The sequence below is a fragment of the Amyelois transitella genome, chromosome 20 (assembly GCF_032362555.1).
Source record: "Amyelois transitella isolate CPQ chromosome 20, ilAmyTran1.1, whole genome shotgun sequence".
Lineage (NCBI taxonomy): Eukaryota > Metazoa > Arthropoda > Insecta > Lepidoptera > Pyralidae > Amyelois > Amyelois transitella.
Genome location: NC_083523.1, coordinates 4,094,135 through 4,114,043, shown reverse-complemented (window position 1 = coordinate 4,114,043; position 19,909 = coordinate 4,094,135). Strand labels below are relative to the sequence as shown.

Here is a 19,909-nt window from a genome sequence, read left to right as displayed (position 1 = left end):
GTAAGTCAACCATATTATGTGCATGAAACTTCATTTTTTTTATTTATATGCAATAAAAAAAAAGTATTCACAAAATAACAGATAAATGTGCCGATCGAAAAGTATCTTCTATTTCTCTTTCTCTAACGAGTCAACATCTTGAAATTATGCAGAATTAAACTTCGAATTCAAATGACCGTAAATAACTTTTTTTTCAGACGTGAACTCTCCGATAGTAACGTCAACGGCCAGTTAGCGATGCGGATACACAATCTCCATTGTCGTACAAGAGTAGGCGGCTCGTTTAGCTGTTGATACCGACCGAGCAATGGATACGGTACAAATATTTACGACTACGTTGTTTTGTATAAAGTACCCAATGAACGTGGAGTTACTTGAATGAGAAACTTTGGTGAGTGTAAACATGTAACCGAATAGTTTTGTATCCATGTGGACGTGTAAAAAATATCAACGGCTAAAATGATGTGGCGAATGCAATGGAGAACGTGTGTGAATTAATTGTGTTTTAAAAGGGCCTATTTCAGTACTGAGAAGTACATTTTAATATTTTCAATTTGTGATTTTACAGCCCTGATGATTGAACGCATTTAAAAATACGCTAAGTAATTGGTTGTCGTATTTTAATATATCCAAAAAGTACTATAAGGAAAAAAAATAAAAATCTATAAAAATGTGATGTTTGTGACATGTTATCGATACGAATTTCACTATATGAAAATCGATTTGAACGAAGGTCTATTTACATTAGAATGTTATAAAAATTAGTACGAAAATATACTTCTGAATGCCAAATAAAGTGTCAATAGCTAGTTTTAAATACTTTTTTCGGATACCCATAGACCTAGAAAAAAAGGCGGACGACGGAGTTTTATGATACAGCAAAATGAAGCACCAATAGTATATATATAAACCCCACGCCCACTCTCACTGCTAGAGTGACAGTCAGCCGCCTGTACGTCATAGATTATGGTCATTTTCATTCACTCACACATGCGTACAATGCCGCCATTACGATGCTTCACAGATTTTTTCTAGCCACTACGTCAGCCTTTTTTTCTATTACACTTTTTTTTATTGAAGTTTTAAGATATTTATTGCGTCGTTAATTCAAAGATTATTATAAAGTAAAACATTTGGCAATTTAGGAATTAATGGTTTATTTTCATTAGCAATCTAATGTGAATAGGCCATATTTTTGCGAATGAAAGACTTCGAAATTCCGACTATTCCAAATAGCTTGTCTCAGCTTCTATGCTTGGTACATTATTTAAGTATCGTTTGAACTAATCAACAATTCACGTAGTAACACTTTTATTTTATCACGAGCGAGATGCAAGATATGCTATTAACGATAGTTATTGAGACAGCATGACACAATGCGCGTCATTGTTGCTTAGCGAAAACGAGGCATTACAGAAAGATTTGAAGCAGTAATTACGTTATTCCTTTTTAATCTGTACAGTTAGGTTATAGTACGTTCCGTGTTGTCACTCAAAAGAAAATAAGTATTGACAACATATTTCTTAGTTCCATAGCCAAATGACATAAACGGAACCTGAAGTTTCGTCGTCCCCATTTGGTTTCTTATCTTTTTGTCTTTAATTAAAATTGTTCATATTAAAATTGCGGCGTTATCAGACTGCAATATCTTCAATTTCTTCCAATTTCCAGTAAAAGTTACTGATGTAAATTAAATACATCATAGAAATGTGTACACGCAATTTACCATAGAATTTCTGAAGTTTTTACGCTGGAACGTTACTATTATTATTTAATTTTCATCACACGCTGGATTGGTTGTCCAGATAAAAGAAAAAAAAATACAAAAAAAATCATCATCCGAATTTTAAATTAATGCCATTCATTATGTATTTGTTTTTCGCTTTTTACCTACTTTACGTGTAGGGCGGTCATTAATGCTTATCATGCTATCAAATAAATTGCACAACATTGATTACAACTAATTATTGTAATCATGATTGCGTGTTTGTTTGACGGTGGTTTAGTCTGATGCACAATTTGCGGTTAATTTATTTGAAATACTAGTTTGTTGGAAGAAAAAAATATTCCATGGGACTGTGCATTAACTAACCACCATTTTAACTAGCACTTTACTCACTACGGGCACGATCTCAATAAATTTATTTGTGTAATTATATGTAAGTCCTTATTTGGGTTGAAGTGTATTTAGGGTTGTATAATGTCGCAATATATACTTGTAACGTACGTCCATTTTACGAGTGTCATATTTTATTTATCGTATTCCACTGTTGCTTGCCTTAGTTGTCGAATATAAAGGGATGTTGACATAATGTGAGATTTCTGTTATAAAGCAAAATAAGGACGCAAATCATCTTAGCAATGCAATAAGTTATACAGCCGAAATATTGATTTGGACATATCAGAAAATAACAATTTTCTCTTTGTTTTTAAAGTAATTTTTTAACGTTATAAGATTGCTTTCTTTTACTTATTGTACCTTGTTTCATTTAAGATTTTTTGCATTTATAGAAGAATCACAAGAGAGAGATAAAAGACGCATATCGTTCATTGCGTCCTTGTTTTATATAGGAGTTATGCCATCTGCCTAATAATATGTTTATGTGGTGTCCATAATTTTTGCCGTGTTTACTAAATATGAAAATTCATGTTCTTAGAAGGTTGTAAATATGAGATAGTTTTTTTTACAGAAAAATTTCAATAGTAAAGTGACATTACTCCATATTATAACTTTCTAATTAAAGTATCAGACTGGCATAGTTAAATATGTTTAATATACGATATTGTCGTATTATTTGGCTGTTGGTATAACGATGTCGTTAAATACAAGTTTTGCATATATGTCCAATATAATGTGAAAGATGAAATAAAGGTTTTTGGACTTTTTGTTGAATTGATTGGTATGTAATGTTCATTTATTCATGTTTCATTTTATAATTATTTTGGATATTTTAACAGCTAGTATCTCTCATGGAACTAACCATCAACTTTTTTGTTTTATATATGCAGACCTTGTATGTTCAGTAAAGGTAAAAGTTGGTGCGTACAATATTGTTTAAGTCTTAATTATTTGTATCGTTTGTATTTAAGTTGTGATGTACGTCTTCCACATGTTAAAAAAAAACATTTTTATTAGATGAATATCTACTTATTTAATTATTTCTATGTACAGTGATTTACTTATAAGCAACGCGGAGTTATTTTGAATTATCTTTTTTGATGCCATGTTTGATTTATTAGATTTGAGAAGTGACAAAATGCACGTATAGTATTTATGTATATTGAAACTCATCTTTGCGTGTTGTGCTATGTTTGCCTAAGTTTTGGAGATGTTAGTTGTCTTGAAAGCTACAAATGCGTAGGATCACGCGCATAGTAAGAAATACTATATCAACATTATAATTATACGAAAATTTATATCTTTATTACGTCTTTTCTAACAGTAAGGGAAGTAGTGATCATTTTTGAAACAACACGGCAGTGGTTTAATAAAACAGCTCAAACATTAACGACACTAGATAAATCAATATTTATACATTAACATAATCTCACTGTAAATATTAAATTTTACTTTAGTGTTAAGAGTTCCCGGCTCTCAAAGTAATTAAGTTTTTTATTTAGATAATGCTAATTAATAATAATTAAAGGAGAAAAATATATAATTTATATTTGGAAAATTTCGGCCAATACAAATGTTGTGTAAATCAAAATTGTATTTTTTAATGATCTCTTTGGCGTTATTAGTATTTAGACAATTGCTTTAGGAGTCCGGAAGTGAAATGAATTTATTAAAAACTAAATATAAGAGATATTTTCGCACTGTTAAATGTATCGTAATAGTTGTAGCGTCGGTTGGCACTGAGTTTGGGGAAAACAGAAGCATCTCAATCTGAAGTGATAACTATAAGCGCACGTGACAACGTCGTGCACTTTATGTCTGCATTTATATAAAGATCCGCGTATGATACTAAGCCGAATTGGCTTCTACTATACAAACTAAAACTTCGTGTCAGCCTCGCGTAGTCAATTGGTCATTTTTCATAATCATTGTTGTCTTGATACAACTCGTAGAAGGCATTCTATTTTATGAAAAACATTCAGGGAAACCAGTGTTTATCTCGTCATTACTCGTTTTGCACAGATTTAAGCAACATAAGATTTGGAATAGTTTCTGAAAATATGGTATAATGGGGTAAACCTTAAATCTGCTAGCTGTTAATATTTCATCGGATAATTAATAAGACCAGCTTCCTCTTAGCATGGAACGCGCGCCGCCATTTTTATCGCGCGAAAATTATCGTTGTGGCGTGTTACGGGGCAGAACGTGAAATAATGAAGCTTTCGAACGCCTGATGATTTAAGAAGGCGCAGGAGTTTTATACAACTTGTAAAACACGCTCCAGATGTATTTTATCGTCGACTGAATATATACATACCTCCTCTTTCCCGGAGGGGTAGGCAGAGACCATATTTCCACTAGCAACGATCCCTGCACACTTTTTTGCTTTATCCACAATTATAACTTTCTTGAATATCTATCTTGAATATATAGTGATCGTGGCAAGTGGAAAGAGGTAGTCTCTGCCTACCCCTCCGGGAAAGAGGCGTGATTTTATGTATGTATAACTCTCTTCATGCAAGCTGGTCGGTTTTGGGTACTCTTGACCTGACCTTCTGCTAGAACGTCTCCGATAATTTTGGCCTCATTGAAATCCTGGTGCTTTTTACATATTTCATCAAATAGAATGTCTTTTATAGAGACGTTGTTACCAATTAGTCATAATGTAGTTGTAATATTTCACAATACAGAGCTAGTCTGGACTTTCATTTCTCGTTCCATTTAAAATTATGACAGAATTAGACAAATGATATGCAATAGGCAAATTGTGTTATACGGATATGATAGTTATTTCTTAAGGCGCAGTACAATGATTTCATTTCACTAAAATAATAATAAGTTAATGGAAAATATAATACCTAATAAATTAAAAAGCCTCAATAAAAGTATCGTTGCGAAAGCTTTACACATACCATACATTTTACACTTGAACTGTTACCGTAGATCGAAAATATAGATTTGTACTACGCCGAATGAAAAGCAATTGATATTTTAATAAAGTATTAAAGTATAAGTAACATTTTCAAAATCTTCTATTCGTATGCTACAAAATAGTGTGAAATTTTACATTCTACGAAACATATTTTAATACAATTACTCTATACACATCAATCAGAATAAAACATATGGACGATTTATTTTATCACTTGATTTTATGATTGTTGACATCGTTCTTTCAACAGTTGTGTTGTTTATATTTTAATGAATATATTTTATCACCCTTTTGTCTCTACATAAATTCAATGTGCACCTATGGTTATATTACGCGTTAAGATTTTGTTGCAATAAACTAATTTAGCGTTAAAATTAACAGTTGTTTGATATGTCGCGGCGGTTTGTACTGAATGTTTCAATTTGTTTCACTGCTGTCCATTGGTTTGCAGATTGTCGAGTACTTGAACTTGGAGTGAATGTTTGGGAAACTAGCGTGTTATCGTAATAACAAATATGAAACAAATCGTAATTGGAATAAGCTGCGTATTACTAGTGCCTTATTGACTTGCAAACCTTAGTTCCATGTTATACATGTTTCTGTTACACATCTCTCGTTTTGTTTCAAGGCTTTGTCAGTCAATAAACAATGGATAATAGGCAGTTTGTATATTAGACTGAATTTAATATGTTGCATATAACAAATTTTTATTATTAAGAAAATTAGCAATTACATCAAAAAAGGACATTTTAAATAAAGCATTTCATATTCGTTATTTATTTCTTCTACATAAGGCATTAGTCTAATTGTTTAGTCAAAGTGGTGTAAATGTAAATATCTTGTTTAGAAGTTTTATTTAGATTTAAGTATTCAATTTAATGTATATTAGATTGAATTAGACAAAAAGAATCAGAAAAAAATCTGAAACTGTAAACACATACACATAAGCAAGATTTTTAAAACGTTTATGAATCCAACTTATGGACCAAATTATGGCACTTTTAACTTTATAACAACAAACAGGCAGACATTGTATGCAGTAATGTATTAGTGAATAAACCATAGTAATGTGGACAGTTTGTTCAAGCATATTGGATCATTGTATGAACTTATGTTATAACATAAAAACCTCGAACACATTTATGAATTTTATTTATTGCCTTTTCAACATTTAACAATTTCACTTACTACTAACAATCCTTTGTACTAATAATTTATTACACTTATTTACAATTTTGTACAATTATTGATAAAAAATAATGCCATACATTGAAAAATTATATATCTGCGATCACACAGCTGTGATCTTTGATGATTGAAGGATAAAAAATGTACTCAATCATATGAATTGACTAATAAGAAAGGGGGTGGAGTGTAGAAACACTGGTTCTTTTGTGCATATCAACTGCATATGAATGAACAAAATAAATAAAGCTTGTGAAATTATTATCTATGTATTGAAGTAAAAATACTATTCTTTGACTACTTTTTACCATTGTATTTTGGAGAAATCTTATAAATAGCTAGATGTCTTTTTGGTAGAGTCTATCTTTGTTTCGATTATTGGATTGACAGCTTTTATTAATAAATGTGGTTTCTCTTCCTCCAGTTGAGAAATGGCAGCTTGAAGTTTGATGTTTGGGCCTGGATCTGTGAGTACTAAATATTTCAAAGCATTCATTCTAGAAATTGCTACAATGCATCCAACACATAAATTGCAGCCACTTATGTCTAAATACTCCAGTGTTTTCCCGTTCTGCCCAGATAATCTATCGAGACACCACACATCAACATGTCTATTGTTTTTCAATGACAGCCATTTCAGGAAATTTAAACCCAACAAATTCTCAATGCCTTCAAAGCGTATACCATTGTGATGGAAATGGGTGCAATCAACTGCTTCTACAAAATGACCATCAATATAGCTTGTTGGAAGCTTAAGTGTCAATGCATCTCCTGCAACCCATTCTTTAGAGCCCTTCATCCTTAAAACAATTCAATTGTGACATTGAAATACATAATGCTATACTGCAATGAATAATGTAATTTTATAAAATTTGAAAAGTTCACAAAAACATCCAAGCCAGGATCTCAGATGTTTTACTCTGATAATTATTTATTAATAAACTAAACTATGTCAAAGATGGAGAAACAAGTTGAATATTTATACATACCTGACAGCACATCCTCTATATGTGAAGAAATGTAGAGCAGCCAGGTTTGAACCAAGGGCTGCAATTCTTTCCGGCAATCGCCTTTGATTCTCTATCTCTTGCACTACTTTCATGTGAGCCCACCACTGCTTTATCTGATCCATAGTCAGGTTAGGTATATTGGATAATGCATACATAATGTCTGAAAGAAAGGGAGCATCAAGTAGATATATAAAAGAGAAAAACATAAAAGGCACAGTGAAATGAATTGCAAGGATTTTGCAAAAAATTGGCATAATAACAAGTGATCAATATTTATTTATTTCTAATTCTTACACAAAATTAATAGTTCTATCTACTCCGTAAGAGATACAGACATGATATATGAGTATGAACATTACCTGGACTAGGATTTTTCTCAATGAACACAGAGAGTTTGCTCTTCCATTCGCCATCTCGTTTGATCCAAGGTTTACGCCATTCAGGATAGGGCTTTCCTCGTACCAGTCGAGGTTTTTCGCCTGCCTCATCTCGCTCGTAAATAGATTTATGTTCGCAATAATGCCGAGAGGTTATGAACAAGGGCCGACACCATCTATTGAGGTTTGCTGTGCATGCTTTCATGTTAATTCACTGGTTCAATGTTTATTCAAGTTTGTGTACTAAATATTGTGGAATTGGTAGAGAAAAATAATTATGTATATTCGTGAAAATTTTATTTATTTTTGCTTCAAACTTGGAAGTCAAATAAATGAGTAAGTATTTATTGTTTGAGTTGTCACTGTCACTGTCGGTCGATCGTATATGTTGTGTGACAATCAAGTTTATTCTCTGAATAATTGTAACTTCTCGACGTTCTCAACTGTCAAAGTTCTTTTATGTTGGCAAGAAGGATTTTAAATCAACATTATCATGGCGGTCTTTTTGATTCACGAACGTTGTTATGAAATATGTTTTTTCTTCTCTCTCTCTCGATTATATTGCTTGTGGACCCGTGACTCCGTCGTCGTAAAGCGAAATATCCATTTAATTACCTTTATCGTGGAAATTTTGGGGAATACGCTCTTATTATTATTGCAATTCTAGACCACATAAGGAACCGACATCCCGAACTTTAAATCTTAGATACAACAATTCGGGCTGTGCGTGGATATGTCAGTCGATCAGTTTTTTTCTTTTTTAAGAGTTATCAGTCAATCCCCGTAAAATGAAAAGTCCTGTCCCTTTCCCGCCGGAATGTTGGCATTCTCTCTGAGTCCATTCCTTGACCACATAAGGAACCTATTGCCACATTTAAATTCAAAACTCACTGGTTTGATCTGTGTTTTGTCTGGTACGTACTCAATCACTCAGCAACAGTCAATACTCGAAAGGTAAGTAAGTATAGAAAAATAACATATAATAATTGTAAATTTCACCTAGTGTCGCTGGGCTGGGCTGGGCATAATATGCCATATACTTAACACAACATATCAAGTACCTTCCTATGTACAAATCCCAACTTTTATTCCAACACGTTAAAATTATATTAAAAACGTAACCTAGGGTAAATAAGGGACATATTTATGAGCTAGAGAAAACAAATGAGTGCCGGTGTTTTTTTCATTAAAACATTAAAACTGCTAGACCTTGCACACAGTCCTTTATTCATTTTAACTAGATAGTTTTTATTTCACCGTAGAACCGCGGAAAGCAAATTTAATTATCTCGAACGACTAGAACATAAAGCTTTTATGCTTTAGCGTTATTTTCAACTGAGATATTGCGATGTGATGCTTCCGTTGTTGTTTATATAAAATTTTTAGTGAAAGCATAATAATAATGTTAATATTTTATTGCTTTAATTTTACGCTAACATATTTTTGCTTTTCTTAGGAGCAACCTGTGACCATAAGCAATATCAACCTCAGTTCCATTTTAATTTTTTTAATTTCTTAGCTCTATCTTCTCCGTAAAGTATATTAGGGAGTAATTTATTTGTGTGTGCTTTTCTCGGATATTTTAAAATTGTGTTGCAACAATGTTGTATACTTTTTAACCCCAGAGCTAAAAATTTAGGGTAACGTGAGACAGACAGCACATAACACAGCGCAGAACATGTTTTTTGTTACAATACATACATACATACATACATATGATCACGTCTATATCCCTTGCGGGGTAGACAGAGCCAACAGTCTTGAAAAGACTGAATGGCCACGTTCAGCTATTTGGCTTAATGATAGAACCGAGATTCAAATAGTGACAGGTTGCTAGCCCATCGCCTAAAAGAGGAATCCTAAGTTAATAAGCCTATCCCTTAGTCGCCTTTTACGACATCCATGGGAAAGAGATGGAGTGGTCCTATTCTTTTTTGTAATAGTGCCGGGAACCACACGTTTTTGTTACAATTTACACTTCAATTGAGAAATAAAGCGCCTTAAATAAAAATACGAAGTTTGGGTACATTTTTACATCATCATACAATGAAGACTTGGATATACATGCTGTAGGAGTAAATAATTTTAAATTACTACGAATTATGTCGTATTCATACATGAAATGCCACGAAGTGTCTACCTAGGTACCTATACATAAGACGCATATAACACTTATGTGTTCGCTATATTATTTGTTTCGTACTCAACAATTTTCAAACACCAACTACCTATTCATTTTTCAATGTATTTTTTCAAAATGATGGTTACAACTAGACTATGCCATAATTCGCGTCACGCTTGTTGCAATTTTATGTGCTAATTACTTAAGAGTTCTTTAAAACATAGAATTCATTTTTAAAAATATATACCGTGATCTTTATAGGTCCAGGCAAAATTCAATAAGATGGAAAATTAAAAATAATCAAATTAGTAACAATGCAATAGGATGTTAATGGGAGACATTAGCGTATTGGAAATTAATATTATTTGCGCGTAGAATCCTCCACTGTGTCAATCAGAGCGAGTGACTGCAGTGTCGCCGGGGAAATACGCTAAGTGCTTTCACAGTTTCGTGTATCAAATGTTGTGCCTCGTTCAGATGGATATTGATGTGCTGAATAGCGTAACGGGAGCGATGTTTCGGATCTTCTGCCAGGTTGGGTTAAACTGTTAAATACATACATACATACATACATACAATCACGTCTGTATCCCTTGCGGGGTAGACAGAGCCTACAGTCTTATAAAGACTGATAGGCCACGTTCAACTATTTGGCTTTAAGATAGGATTGAGATTCAAATAGTGACAGGTTGCTAGCCCATCGCCTAAAAGAAGAATCCCAAGTTTATAAGCCTACCCCTTAGTCGGCTTTTACGACATCCATGGGAAGGAGATGGAGTGGTCCTATTCTTTTTTGTATTGGTGCCGGGAACCACACGGCCCAAACTGTTAAATTAAACTGTTAAATGCCTGGAAAATTGCCCGAGAGACGAGAAATGTTGTTGGATTGTACTTATATCCAACGAATTTCTTTTTATTGTGGGCTTGTCCAACACATCGGTCCAAGCTCTAAGTTTCAAGGCGCTTATTTTTTTTATAAGACCTTAAAATGGAAATATGTATTTTACCTTCCTAGTTTCATATTCTTATAAATGAGCGTTTTCTTTTATCTCCGTTTAGTTGTTGACAAGTAATATCTTGCGATCAACCTTCCTATCCAGCCAAGAATCTCAAGAAAGTTTTCGCATTAGTCACTCAAACACATTTAAAGATAGCATAGACGTGTAATATCAAGACTACGACAAACATAATGTTTCTGCATACGTGAGCACTCTCGTGATTCCTACTAATGGCCGATTAAGGTTTAACGTCGAACTATCCCCCGCGTATACGCCGCAGTGTTGCCTACTCCAATGTAGAATAAAACTGTAAATCAGCTCATAAAGAACTGGAAGTCTCTTGAAAATTATACCAAAGTTTTTCGAGAAGTTGGAGTGTAAGTACTTATAAGTATTTTTAATCTCAATAAAATTCACTAAATTCTTCACCGAATGACACAATAGTAAAATGAAGATAATATTTACTGTATATTTAAAAGTCAAAACTGAAAACTGGGGCCGATTTATTAAACAGCTGATCGTGGTGTCTACCAAAACTAATGACGTATCTTTTCCCACCAAAAAAATTGTTTTGAATTTCCGTTGCAACATTTTTTCGTATTTAAACAACTAATTTATTTAAAAAAAAGAATCTGTAACAATATTTTCTAATTAATAAATTTAATAAATAAATAAATTTATTAGAAAATATCGTTACAGTTTCCATAACCAACTTTCCTTTTTTGAGAAAAATCGTATAATGAAGAAAATAAAAACTGTAGATTTGGATGTCAAAACTGGAAACTAATTTGGAAACGAAAAAACTGAAGATTTGTAGTTAAATCTAACGGGCTGGCTACATTATACGCCAACCTTCACGCAATCAATTATAACTCCTGCTTCTATTCATTATCCACAATTCAGGGTTAAGTTGAGCATGATGGAGCGTTCAATTGGCCTAAAATTGTCTGTAATGGCTGGATTAACACGTTCAGGGCGCGGTTGCTTCACAGTTGGCTAAATTAGAGATTTGATTAAAATTTTTATATGTTTTTTTTACTACCTAGAAAAATACTCCTCGCAGTTTTGTAAATACTAGCTGTGCCCGCGACTTCTTCCGCGTGGAATAGTTGTTTTTGGCATCACTGAAGCCCTAAGGGATGAATAATTTTCCCCGTTATTTTCATATATTCCATTATTTCTTTGCTCCTTATAGTTGCAGCGTGATGTTATATAGCCTAAAGCCTTACTCGATAATCGTCTATTCAACGCAAAAAATTTAAAATCGAACCAGTACTTCCTGAGATTAGCGCGTTCAAACAAACAAACCCTTCAGCTTTATAATATTAGTATAGATGTAAGTTTTTACTGCATGTGCAGGCAAGTAAACATGTGACATGATGTGTGAACGCAGAGGTTGTGGAGGTCAGACGGGAGTTGTATTGTGTAAAAACTGGATTGACCCAATCCAGAATCGCAGTCATGGGCTACTCCAGGTTTCTCTCCATGATGAAGCGCCAGGAAAAATATCTCCTAGTTAAACGTAACGTCAAACTGACAGATTGCTTTACCAATGAATATTATACGCGATTACGCAAAAGTATGACATACGAACAGAACATATTAATTTCAATCAAAGTTATTATCTATTTATCAGAATACAGAAATGGAAAGTGGACTTATACATAAAAGATTTCACGTGATTTTACTTATGAAAATATAGTGATATCCACTGGTTCACTTTTGTGGATAAGTTTTATTATAAAGCGCATTAAGGTAAGTTTCCATTGAAGGTAACTTTAAGGCTTTAACTACAGTAAATACAAAACGAATTTCTGACAATCAAATCACTACCTAATGGTTTAATACTCTCAATTATAATTTACTTCTGGGAGCATTGTAAACAAAATATCGGGAATATTTTCCGCTTTAGGTGACCATAAAAGAAATAGGTATATAACTATAGCCGCTTATTAACTGCATTAAGGTTATTTTATTTTGGCTGAGTTGGATATTTAGTTTGTTATTTGTCCTTAAGTCTTCATAATCTTATTCATATCATCTTGTCCTTGGGGTCATTAAATTTTCTCTTTAGGAAAAAGTTAATTGAATATCATATTTATAAAAAAAATTCTCTTACTTAAGGAAAATATCGCGAGGAAACTTGCACATTCAGGCAACTCAAGCCACTCTTCAGAGAGGTGAGGTTACCACCGCGACTAATACTTCTGGCACGACGATAAGTAATCTTGAGTTGACTCAAAACGAAAGTCTTAAACTACGAGTATCTTTGAGGCAGTTCATCCGTGCGAATTATCCGATGTAAGTATTTATATATCAGGAGCAGTTAGAACACACCTTTACCAGCATAGGAGCTCTGAACAAATGCACTACCTCCTCGTAGCAATTCCTTTTGAATCGATGATGCGAGTTATCTCTATAAACAGTTTACTAGAAACGGGTCCATTTGCTGGCAATCTTTGAGAGCCTTTTCTCTCGTGGAGTAAAACAATAGTAGAATAAATTCATTTATTCACTTCTTCGCATTTTCTACTTTTGTTTGTTTTCTCTGGGAAATTTAATGAGTTATTTATTATAAAATTTTTTTTATCTACGGTAATATGAGCTCAGTTATTAAAAAAAAAGGCTTAATAAGTATTGTCTTATAATTAGGCAAACTTAGTCAAATCAAAATTACTAATCAGATATTCCTGTAAAAGCTTAGCACCCAGCCATACAAATATTATAACAAGGTTTGTATCGCTGTTTGTGACGAATTTGGTATGATGGACAAATTTGGTACAGACATGACTTCGTGAACTTCCCACGGGAGCGGGCCCCGAGCCAGAGACAACTTCATAAAGTTATTTTCTCTCGCTCCTCTTTCAGTCAGCAGTTTGTCACCGCTCGTTTAGTTTTATTTAAATGAACGCTGTTAATTACCAACGATTGAAACTCAATGAAAATGGACGCCGTCGTTATACAGATATGGGCCGTTCCAGTAATAATGAACTCTCTGAATAATAATTAATTGGTGTGGTGTCATGCAATTGAAATTTTAAATTGATCATTTAATCGCACATGTTAAAAGAGCAATTAAATTATTTCGGTAAATGGTTTTATTTTATGCTAATAACATGATCCATTTGTAGATTTTATATTAAAAGTTTGGGTTAAGTCAGAGAGTGAAAAATTTTGCGTTTATTTCTATACATGCATATTTGTGTAAAAACCTGACCTATCCTACTCAATCCAGTATTATGGTCAAAAGGCGCAGCCCCGCGGTCTTCTCCTGAGAGGTGAGGATGAAACCGGGTTAACGCCAGGAGCGAGAAGGAGAAAAGATTTCTATTTTTTTTGTAACACATAAATAAAAAACTACTTGACCGATTTTGATGATATTTGGCACAGAGACGGACAACATCAGGAGTAACATAGGAAGAAGCTCGTTTAAAAATATGAATGCATTTTCAGACACTATAGTATATGCTGGGACCTGGGAGTATAATGTGGTATACGATTTTCACCTACTTTCTACTACATTGTCATCCGCTTTAAGTTCGCTTCGGGAATATTTAATGCTCTAGTAGTGGTGTAAGTGCTTTTGCCATTGAGAAAGGTAAGTCTACCTACTTCGCAGTAAACCACCCAGTTACTTTGTACTTCACATCATCGTCCTCATTCCTCCTGGATTGAGACCCGGTTGCGTCCACACCTGCTTGAAGAAGAGCCCAGAATCCGCTTATGAGCAAGACTTTTTGTTTCAGCAATGTAATTATTTTATGTAGTTCAGAAAAGTGGTTGGTAGTTGCCGTAGGATAACCGATGCCTTTATTTGTTATTAAATTAAATTACACTTACGTAGTAGCTAGTAACATAAATATTACGGCATAATATTTTCAGTTCATTGTTTCGATAATGTCAACGCTAATGCGTAGCTCGTAGCATTGTCATTGTAACTCGTAGCAGATCTACGCTGCGAGCTACGATATTTATGGAGCGTTGCTACGCCACTTTTTACTCTTATTATTTCTTTTTATTAGTATCGTATTGCACACTCACTGCAATGTTTATGAAAAAACAAATAACTCTTCATTGCATACTAAAAATGTACGAACGCACTTACTATATGTTAACTGAAAATGTGGCCAGCTAGAATTCTATAAAATATAAATTAGGACGACTGTTATTTGTCTCACAGGGACAGCTGAAGATGGTCTTATAAAAGAACAGTCAACGGAAGAAAGCATGAGGCTATCAATTCAAGGTTTTTCCTTCCTTGACATGCATCAAGATTTCGAAACATCATCATAAATAATGCAGTTTTTGACTTTGCAATCTACAAAGTTACTTATTCCGTTTGTATTCATTATACCTTCAATATAAGGACCGCACAAAATGTATTTTAATTTCTGATAAACTGCGTGCACATTGCAAAGAGAATTTAAATTGAATGCTCATTACGAAGTGTATGTACATTTAAACAGGTTTTAACCATTTTATAATCGGTTTATTGCGTTAACTTAAAGTTAAATATTAAGCCTAAAAAGAAAAAAAGGAAAAATTTCATTTTTCCTGACTTTAGAAGTTTAAATTGGTTACTTACTCGTATGTACTTTTTGCAGTATAAGCCAGTTTATGTTAAACTTAGGTACTAAAACAGCTAGTTTATGAATATCTGCAGATGGTACCAAAGACCGTCTAATCAGATACGACTCAGGACTCGGGAAGGACAATATTTTCAAAGTACAGTTAGATTCGGCCGAAACTCCAACTTTCCACTTTATTGCGCACCCATCCTGAGATAACGCTTAACTTGGTGTAATGGTAAACTCAGTTTATGAGAAGGCGAATATTTTTTGGCAAAATAGTCAATTTTGGACAACAAACGATCTAATATGCATGCAAAGAATGCACAGGTCAGATGGGAGTAGTTTCTTGTAAAAACTTGACTAGTTTGTATTCATGATAGACAAGGTCCTATTGCTTTTTTATTTTTATACTAGCTGTGCCCGCGACTTCGTTCGCGTGGAATAGTGACTATGAGCAGCGTTTTTTTTTAAATATATACTTATTTTTATTTTGGATCATAATCACAGTCATTTTGGGTAGCTAAAAAACCTACTTTAATGGCGCGGCGCGGTTCTCGGCGCGCTTTATATACCTACCCGCGCGCGCAGTCGTCGTATGCAACCGACAAACGTCCATCCTAAGCTGAACCGCGATTCCTAAACCGATAATTTTTATTTAACTTCTCTATAAAGATATTTATTATAAATAAAAATTATTATAAAGTTTCAGTAAATTCTACTAACAGAGAAAAAAAGTAGTTATTCGTAATAGAATTAACTCTTACTAATAATATAAACGCGAAACTTTGTATAGACGCATATTTGTTAGTCTTTCTCGCAAAAACTACTGAACAGATATGGATGAAATTTGGCAAACAGTTAGTTTAGGCTTGGAAATAACAACACTTATGTTACTTTTTACCGCGGGATAACATCTCAGACCCACGGGAAACTGGAAGGAATCTGTTCGACATTATTCTTAAAATCCAACAGCTTACAAACTACCTTCAGCCGTAAAAGAACAATGTTTTTTCATTCCCATGGGAGTACTATGATTTCCCTCGGTAAATTATTCTTATAGTTTATGATATCAGCCTAAACTAACTTAAGTAGAAAGAATTTAGATGAGCCCTTTTAATTTTTTTCCCATGGTAATCCAGTCAATTCCAAGGTAATAAGTAACTATAACATATTCTATTAATGATTGTAATTTACCTATCTAGTAACAATGATCGACGTCGTTCGTTGACCGGAACAGGCGTTAAAAAAACAATATACTACCGATTCCCATGGGAAACGGATGTTTTCCCGCGGTAAAAAGTAGTCTTTATGTTGCGCCAGGCTCTAAAATATGTCGGTACAAAATTTCAACCAAATCCGTCAAATAGTTGCGGAGATTAATGGTGCCTATGTATAAGCATAGAATAGTGTTCGACGTGATTCTTTAATTTGACATAACTTTTTTATTTATGAACCGATTGACATGAAACAAACACTAAAGCATAACTGAAGCATACCACAATATATTCGTGAAAATTGCATCCAACTCGGTTCAGCCGTTTCTGAGATTAGCGTGAACAGACAAACAGACAAACCGACAAACAGACAAAAAAAAAGTTAATTACGTTTTTGGGTTCGACATCGACATAACAATAACCCCTGCTATTTTTTTTATTTTTATTTTCAATGTACAGACAGCACTTTTCTACAATTTTATTATATGTATAGATTGTAATTTACCTATCTAGTAACAATGATCGACGTCGTTCGTTGACCGGAACAGGCGTTAAAAAAAACAATATACTACCGATTCCCATGGGAAACGGATGTTTTCCCGCGGTAAAAAGTAGTCTTTATGTTGCGCCAGGCTCTAAAATATGTCGGTACAAAATTTCAATCAAATCCGTCAAATAGTTGCGGAGATTAATGGTGCCTATGTATAAGCATAGAATAGTGTTCGACGTGATTCTTTAATTTGACATAACTTTTTTATTTATGAACCGATTGACATGAAACAAACACTAAAGCATAACTGAAGCATACCACAATATATTCGTGAAAATTGCATCCAACTCGGTTCAGCCGTTTCTGAGATTAGCGTGAACAGACAAACAGACAAACCGACAAACAGACAAACCGACAAACAGACAAAAAAAAAGTTAATTACGTTTTTGGGTTCGACATCGACATAACAATAACCCCTGCTATTTTTTTTATTTTTATTTTCATTGTACAGACAGCACTTTTCTACAATTTTATTATATGTATATAGATTGTAATTTACCTATCTAGTAACAATGATCGACGTCGTTCGTTGACCGGAACAGGCGTTAAAAAAAACAATATACTACCGATTCCCATGGGAAACGGATGTTTTCCCGCGGTAAAAAGTAGTCTTTATGTTGCGCCAGGCTCTAAAATATGTCGGTACAAAATTTCAATCAAATCCGTCAAATAGTTGCGGAGATTAATGGTGCCTATGTATAAGCATAGAATAGTGTTCGACGTGATTCTTTAATTTGACATAACTTTTTTATTTATGAACCGATTGACATGAAACAAACACTAAAGCATAACTGAAGCATACCACAATATATTCGTGAAAACCGCATCCAACTCGGTTCAGCCGTTTCTGAGATTAGCGTGAACAGACAAACAGACAAACCGACAAACAGACAAACCGACAAACAGACAAAAAAAAAGTTAATTACGTTTTTGGGTTCGACATCGACATAACAACAACCCCTGCTATTTTTTTTATTTTTATTTTCAATGTACAGACAGCACTTTTCTACAATTTTATTATATGTATAGATAGATAAAAATTATTATAAAGTTTCAGTAAATTCTACTAACAGAGAAAAAAAGTAGTTATTCGTAATAGAATTAACTCTTACTAATAATATAAACGCGAAACTTTGTATAGACGCATATTTGTTAGTCTTTCTCGCAAAAACTACTGAACAGATATGGATGAAATTTGGCAAACAGTTAGTTTAGGCTTGGAAATAACAACACTTATGTTACTTTTTACCGCGGGATAACATCTCAGACCCACGGGAAACTGGAAGGAATCTGTTCGACATTATTCTTAAAATCCAACAGCTTACAATCTACCTTCAGCCGTAAAAGAACAATGTTTTTTCATTCCCATGGGAGTACTATGATTTCCCTCGGTAAATTATTCTTATAGTTTATGATATCAGCCTAAACTAACTTAAGTAGAAAGAATTTAGATGAGCCCTTTTAATTTTTTTCCCATGGTAATCCAGTCAATTCCAAGGTAATAAGTAACTATAACATATTCTATTAATGATTGTAATTTACCTATCTAGTAACAATGATCGACGTCGTTCGTTGACCGGAACAGGCGTTAAAAAAACAATATACTACCGATTCCCATGGGAAACGGATGTTTTCCCGCGGTAAAAAGTAGTCTTTATGTTGCGCCAGGCTCTAAAATATGTCGGTACAAAATTTCAACCAAATCCGTCAAATAGTTGCGGAGATTAATGGTGCCTATGTATAAGCATAGAATAGTGTTCGACGTGATTCTTTAATTTGACATAACTTTTTTATTTATGAACCGATTGACATGAAACAAACACTAAAGCATAACTGAAGCATACCACAATATATTCGTGAAAATTGCATCCAACTCGGTTCAGCCGTTTCTGAGATTAGCGTGAACAGACAAACAGACAAACCGACAAACAGACAAACCGACAAACAGACAAAAAAAAAGTTAATTACGTTTTTGGGTTCGACATCGACATAACAATAACGCCTGCTATTTTTTTTATTTTTATTTTCAATGTACAGACAGCACTTTTCTACAATTTTATTATATGTATAGATTGTAATTTACCTATCTAGTAACAATGATCGACGTCGTTCGTTGACCGGAACAGGCGTTAAAAAAAACAATATACTACCGATTCCCATGGGAAACGGATGTTTTCCCGCGGTAAAAAGTAGTCTTTATGTTGCGCCAGGCTCTAAAATATGTCGGTACAAAATTTCAATCAAATCCGTCAAATAGTTGCGGAGATTAATGGTGCCTATGTATAAGCATAGAATAGTGTTCGACGTGATTCTTTAATTTGACATAACTTTTTTATTTATGAACCGATTGACATGAAACAAACACTAAAGCATAACTGAAGCATACCACAATATATTCGTGAAAATTGCATCCAACTCGGTTCAGCCGTTTCTGAGATTAGCGTGAACAGACAAACAGACAAACCGACAAACAGACAAACCGACAAACAGACAAAAAAAAAGTTAATTACGTTTTTGGGTTCGACATCGACATAACAATAACCCCTGCTATTTTTTTTATTTTTATTTTCATTGTACAGACAGCACTTTTCTACAATTTTATTATATGTATATAGATTGTAATTTACCTATCTAGTAACAATGATCGACGTCGTTCGTTGACCGGAACAGGCGTTAAAAAAAACAATATACTACCGATTCCCATGGGAAACGGATGTTTTCCCGCGGTAAAAAGTAGTCTTTATGTTGCGCCAGGCTCTAAAATATGTCGGTACAAAATTTCAATCAAATCCGTCAAATAGTTGCGGAGATTAATGGTGCCTATGTATAAG

At 33.7% G+C, this 19,909-nt stretch overlaps 2 protein-coding genes across 3 annotated transcripts in view; one reads left to right on the top strand and one right to left on the bottom strand.

Moving 5' to 3' along the window:
• The window catches only part of LOC106131605 (protein capicua homolog), a 35,461-nt gene extending 29,271 nt beyond the window's left edge, over nt 1-6,190 (top strand). For both annotated transcript variants that reach the window (XM_060950094.1, XM_060950093.1), the window contains exon 30: nt 198-6,190. In XM_060950094.1, coding sequence (XP_060806077.1) covers nt 198-235 — 38 coding nt within the window. In that variant the 3' untranslated portion in view covers nt 236-6,190. The remainder of the gene's footprint in view (nt 1-197) is intronic.
• Nucleotides 6,187-8,009, bottom strand: LOC106131606 (uncharacterized). The gene is made up of 3 exons (XM_013330757.2): nt 7,606-8,009; nt 7,226-7,406; nt 6,187-7,036 (listed from the first exon to the last, which is right to left on the bottom strand). The coding sequence occupies exons 1-3, from the start codon at nt 7,826-7,828 to the stop codon at nt 6,565-6,567; spliced, it is 876 nt and encodes a 291-aa protein (XP_013186211.1). The 5' UTR covers nt 7,829-8,009; the 3' UTR covers nt 6,187-6,564.
• Between the last annotated feature and the right edge of the window lie 11,900 nt (nt 8,010-19,909).

What these genes read in the sequence shown, in the direction of transcription:
- LOC106131606 (XM_013330757.2), bottom strand. Translation starts at nt 7,828, where the DNA reads ATGAAAGCATGCACAGCAAACCTCAATAGATGGTGTCGGCCCTTGTTC. An exon ending in TGAGAAAAATCCTAGTCCAG is followed by an intron (nt 7,407 to 7,605) that starts GTAATGTTCATA and finishes CCTTTCTTTCAG; the next exon opens with ACATTATGTATGCATTATCC. An exon ending in TATAGAGGATGTGCTGTCAG is followed by an intron (nt 7,037 to 7,225) that starts GTATGTATAAAT and finishes AATTGTTTTAAG; the next exon opens with GATGAAGGGCTCTAAAGAAT.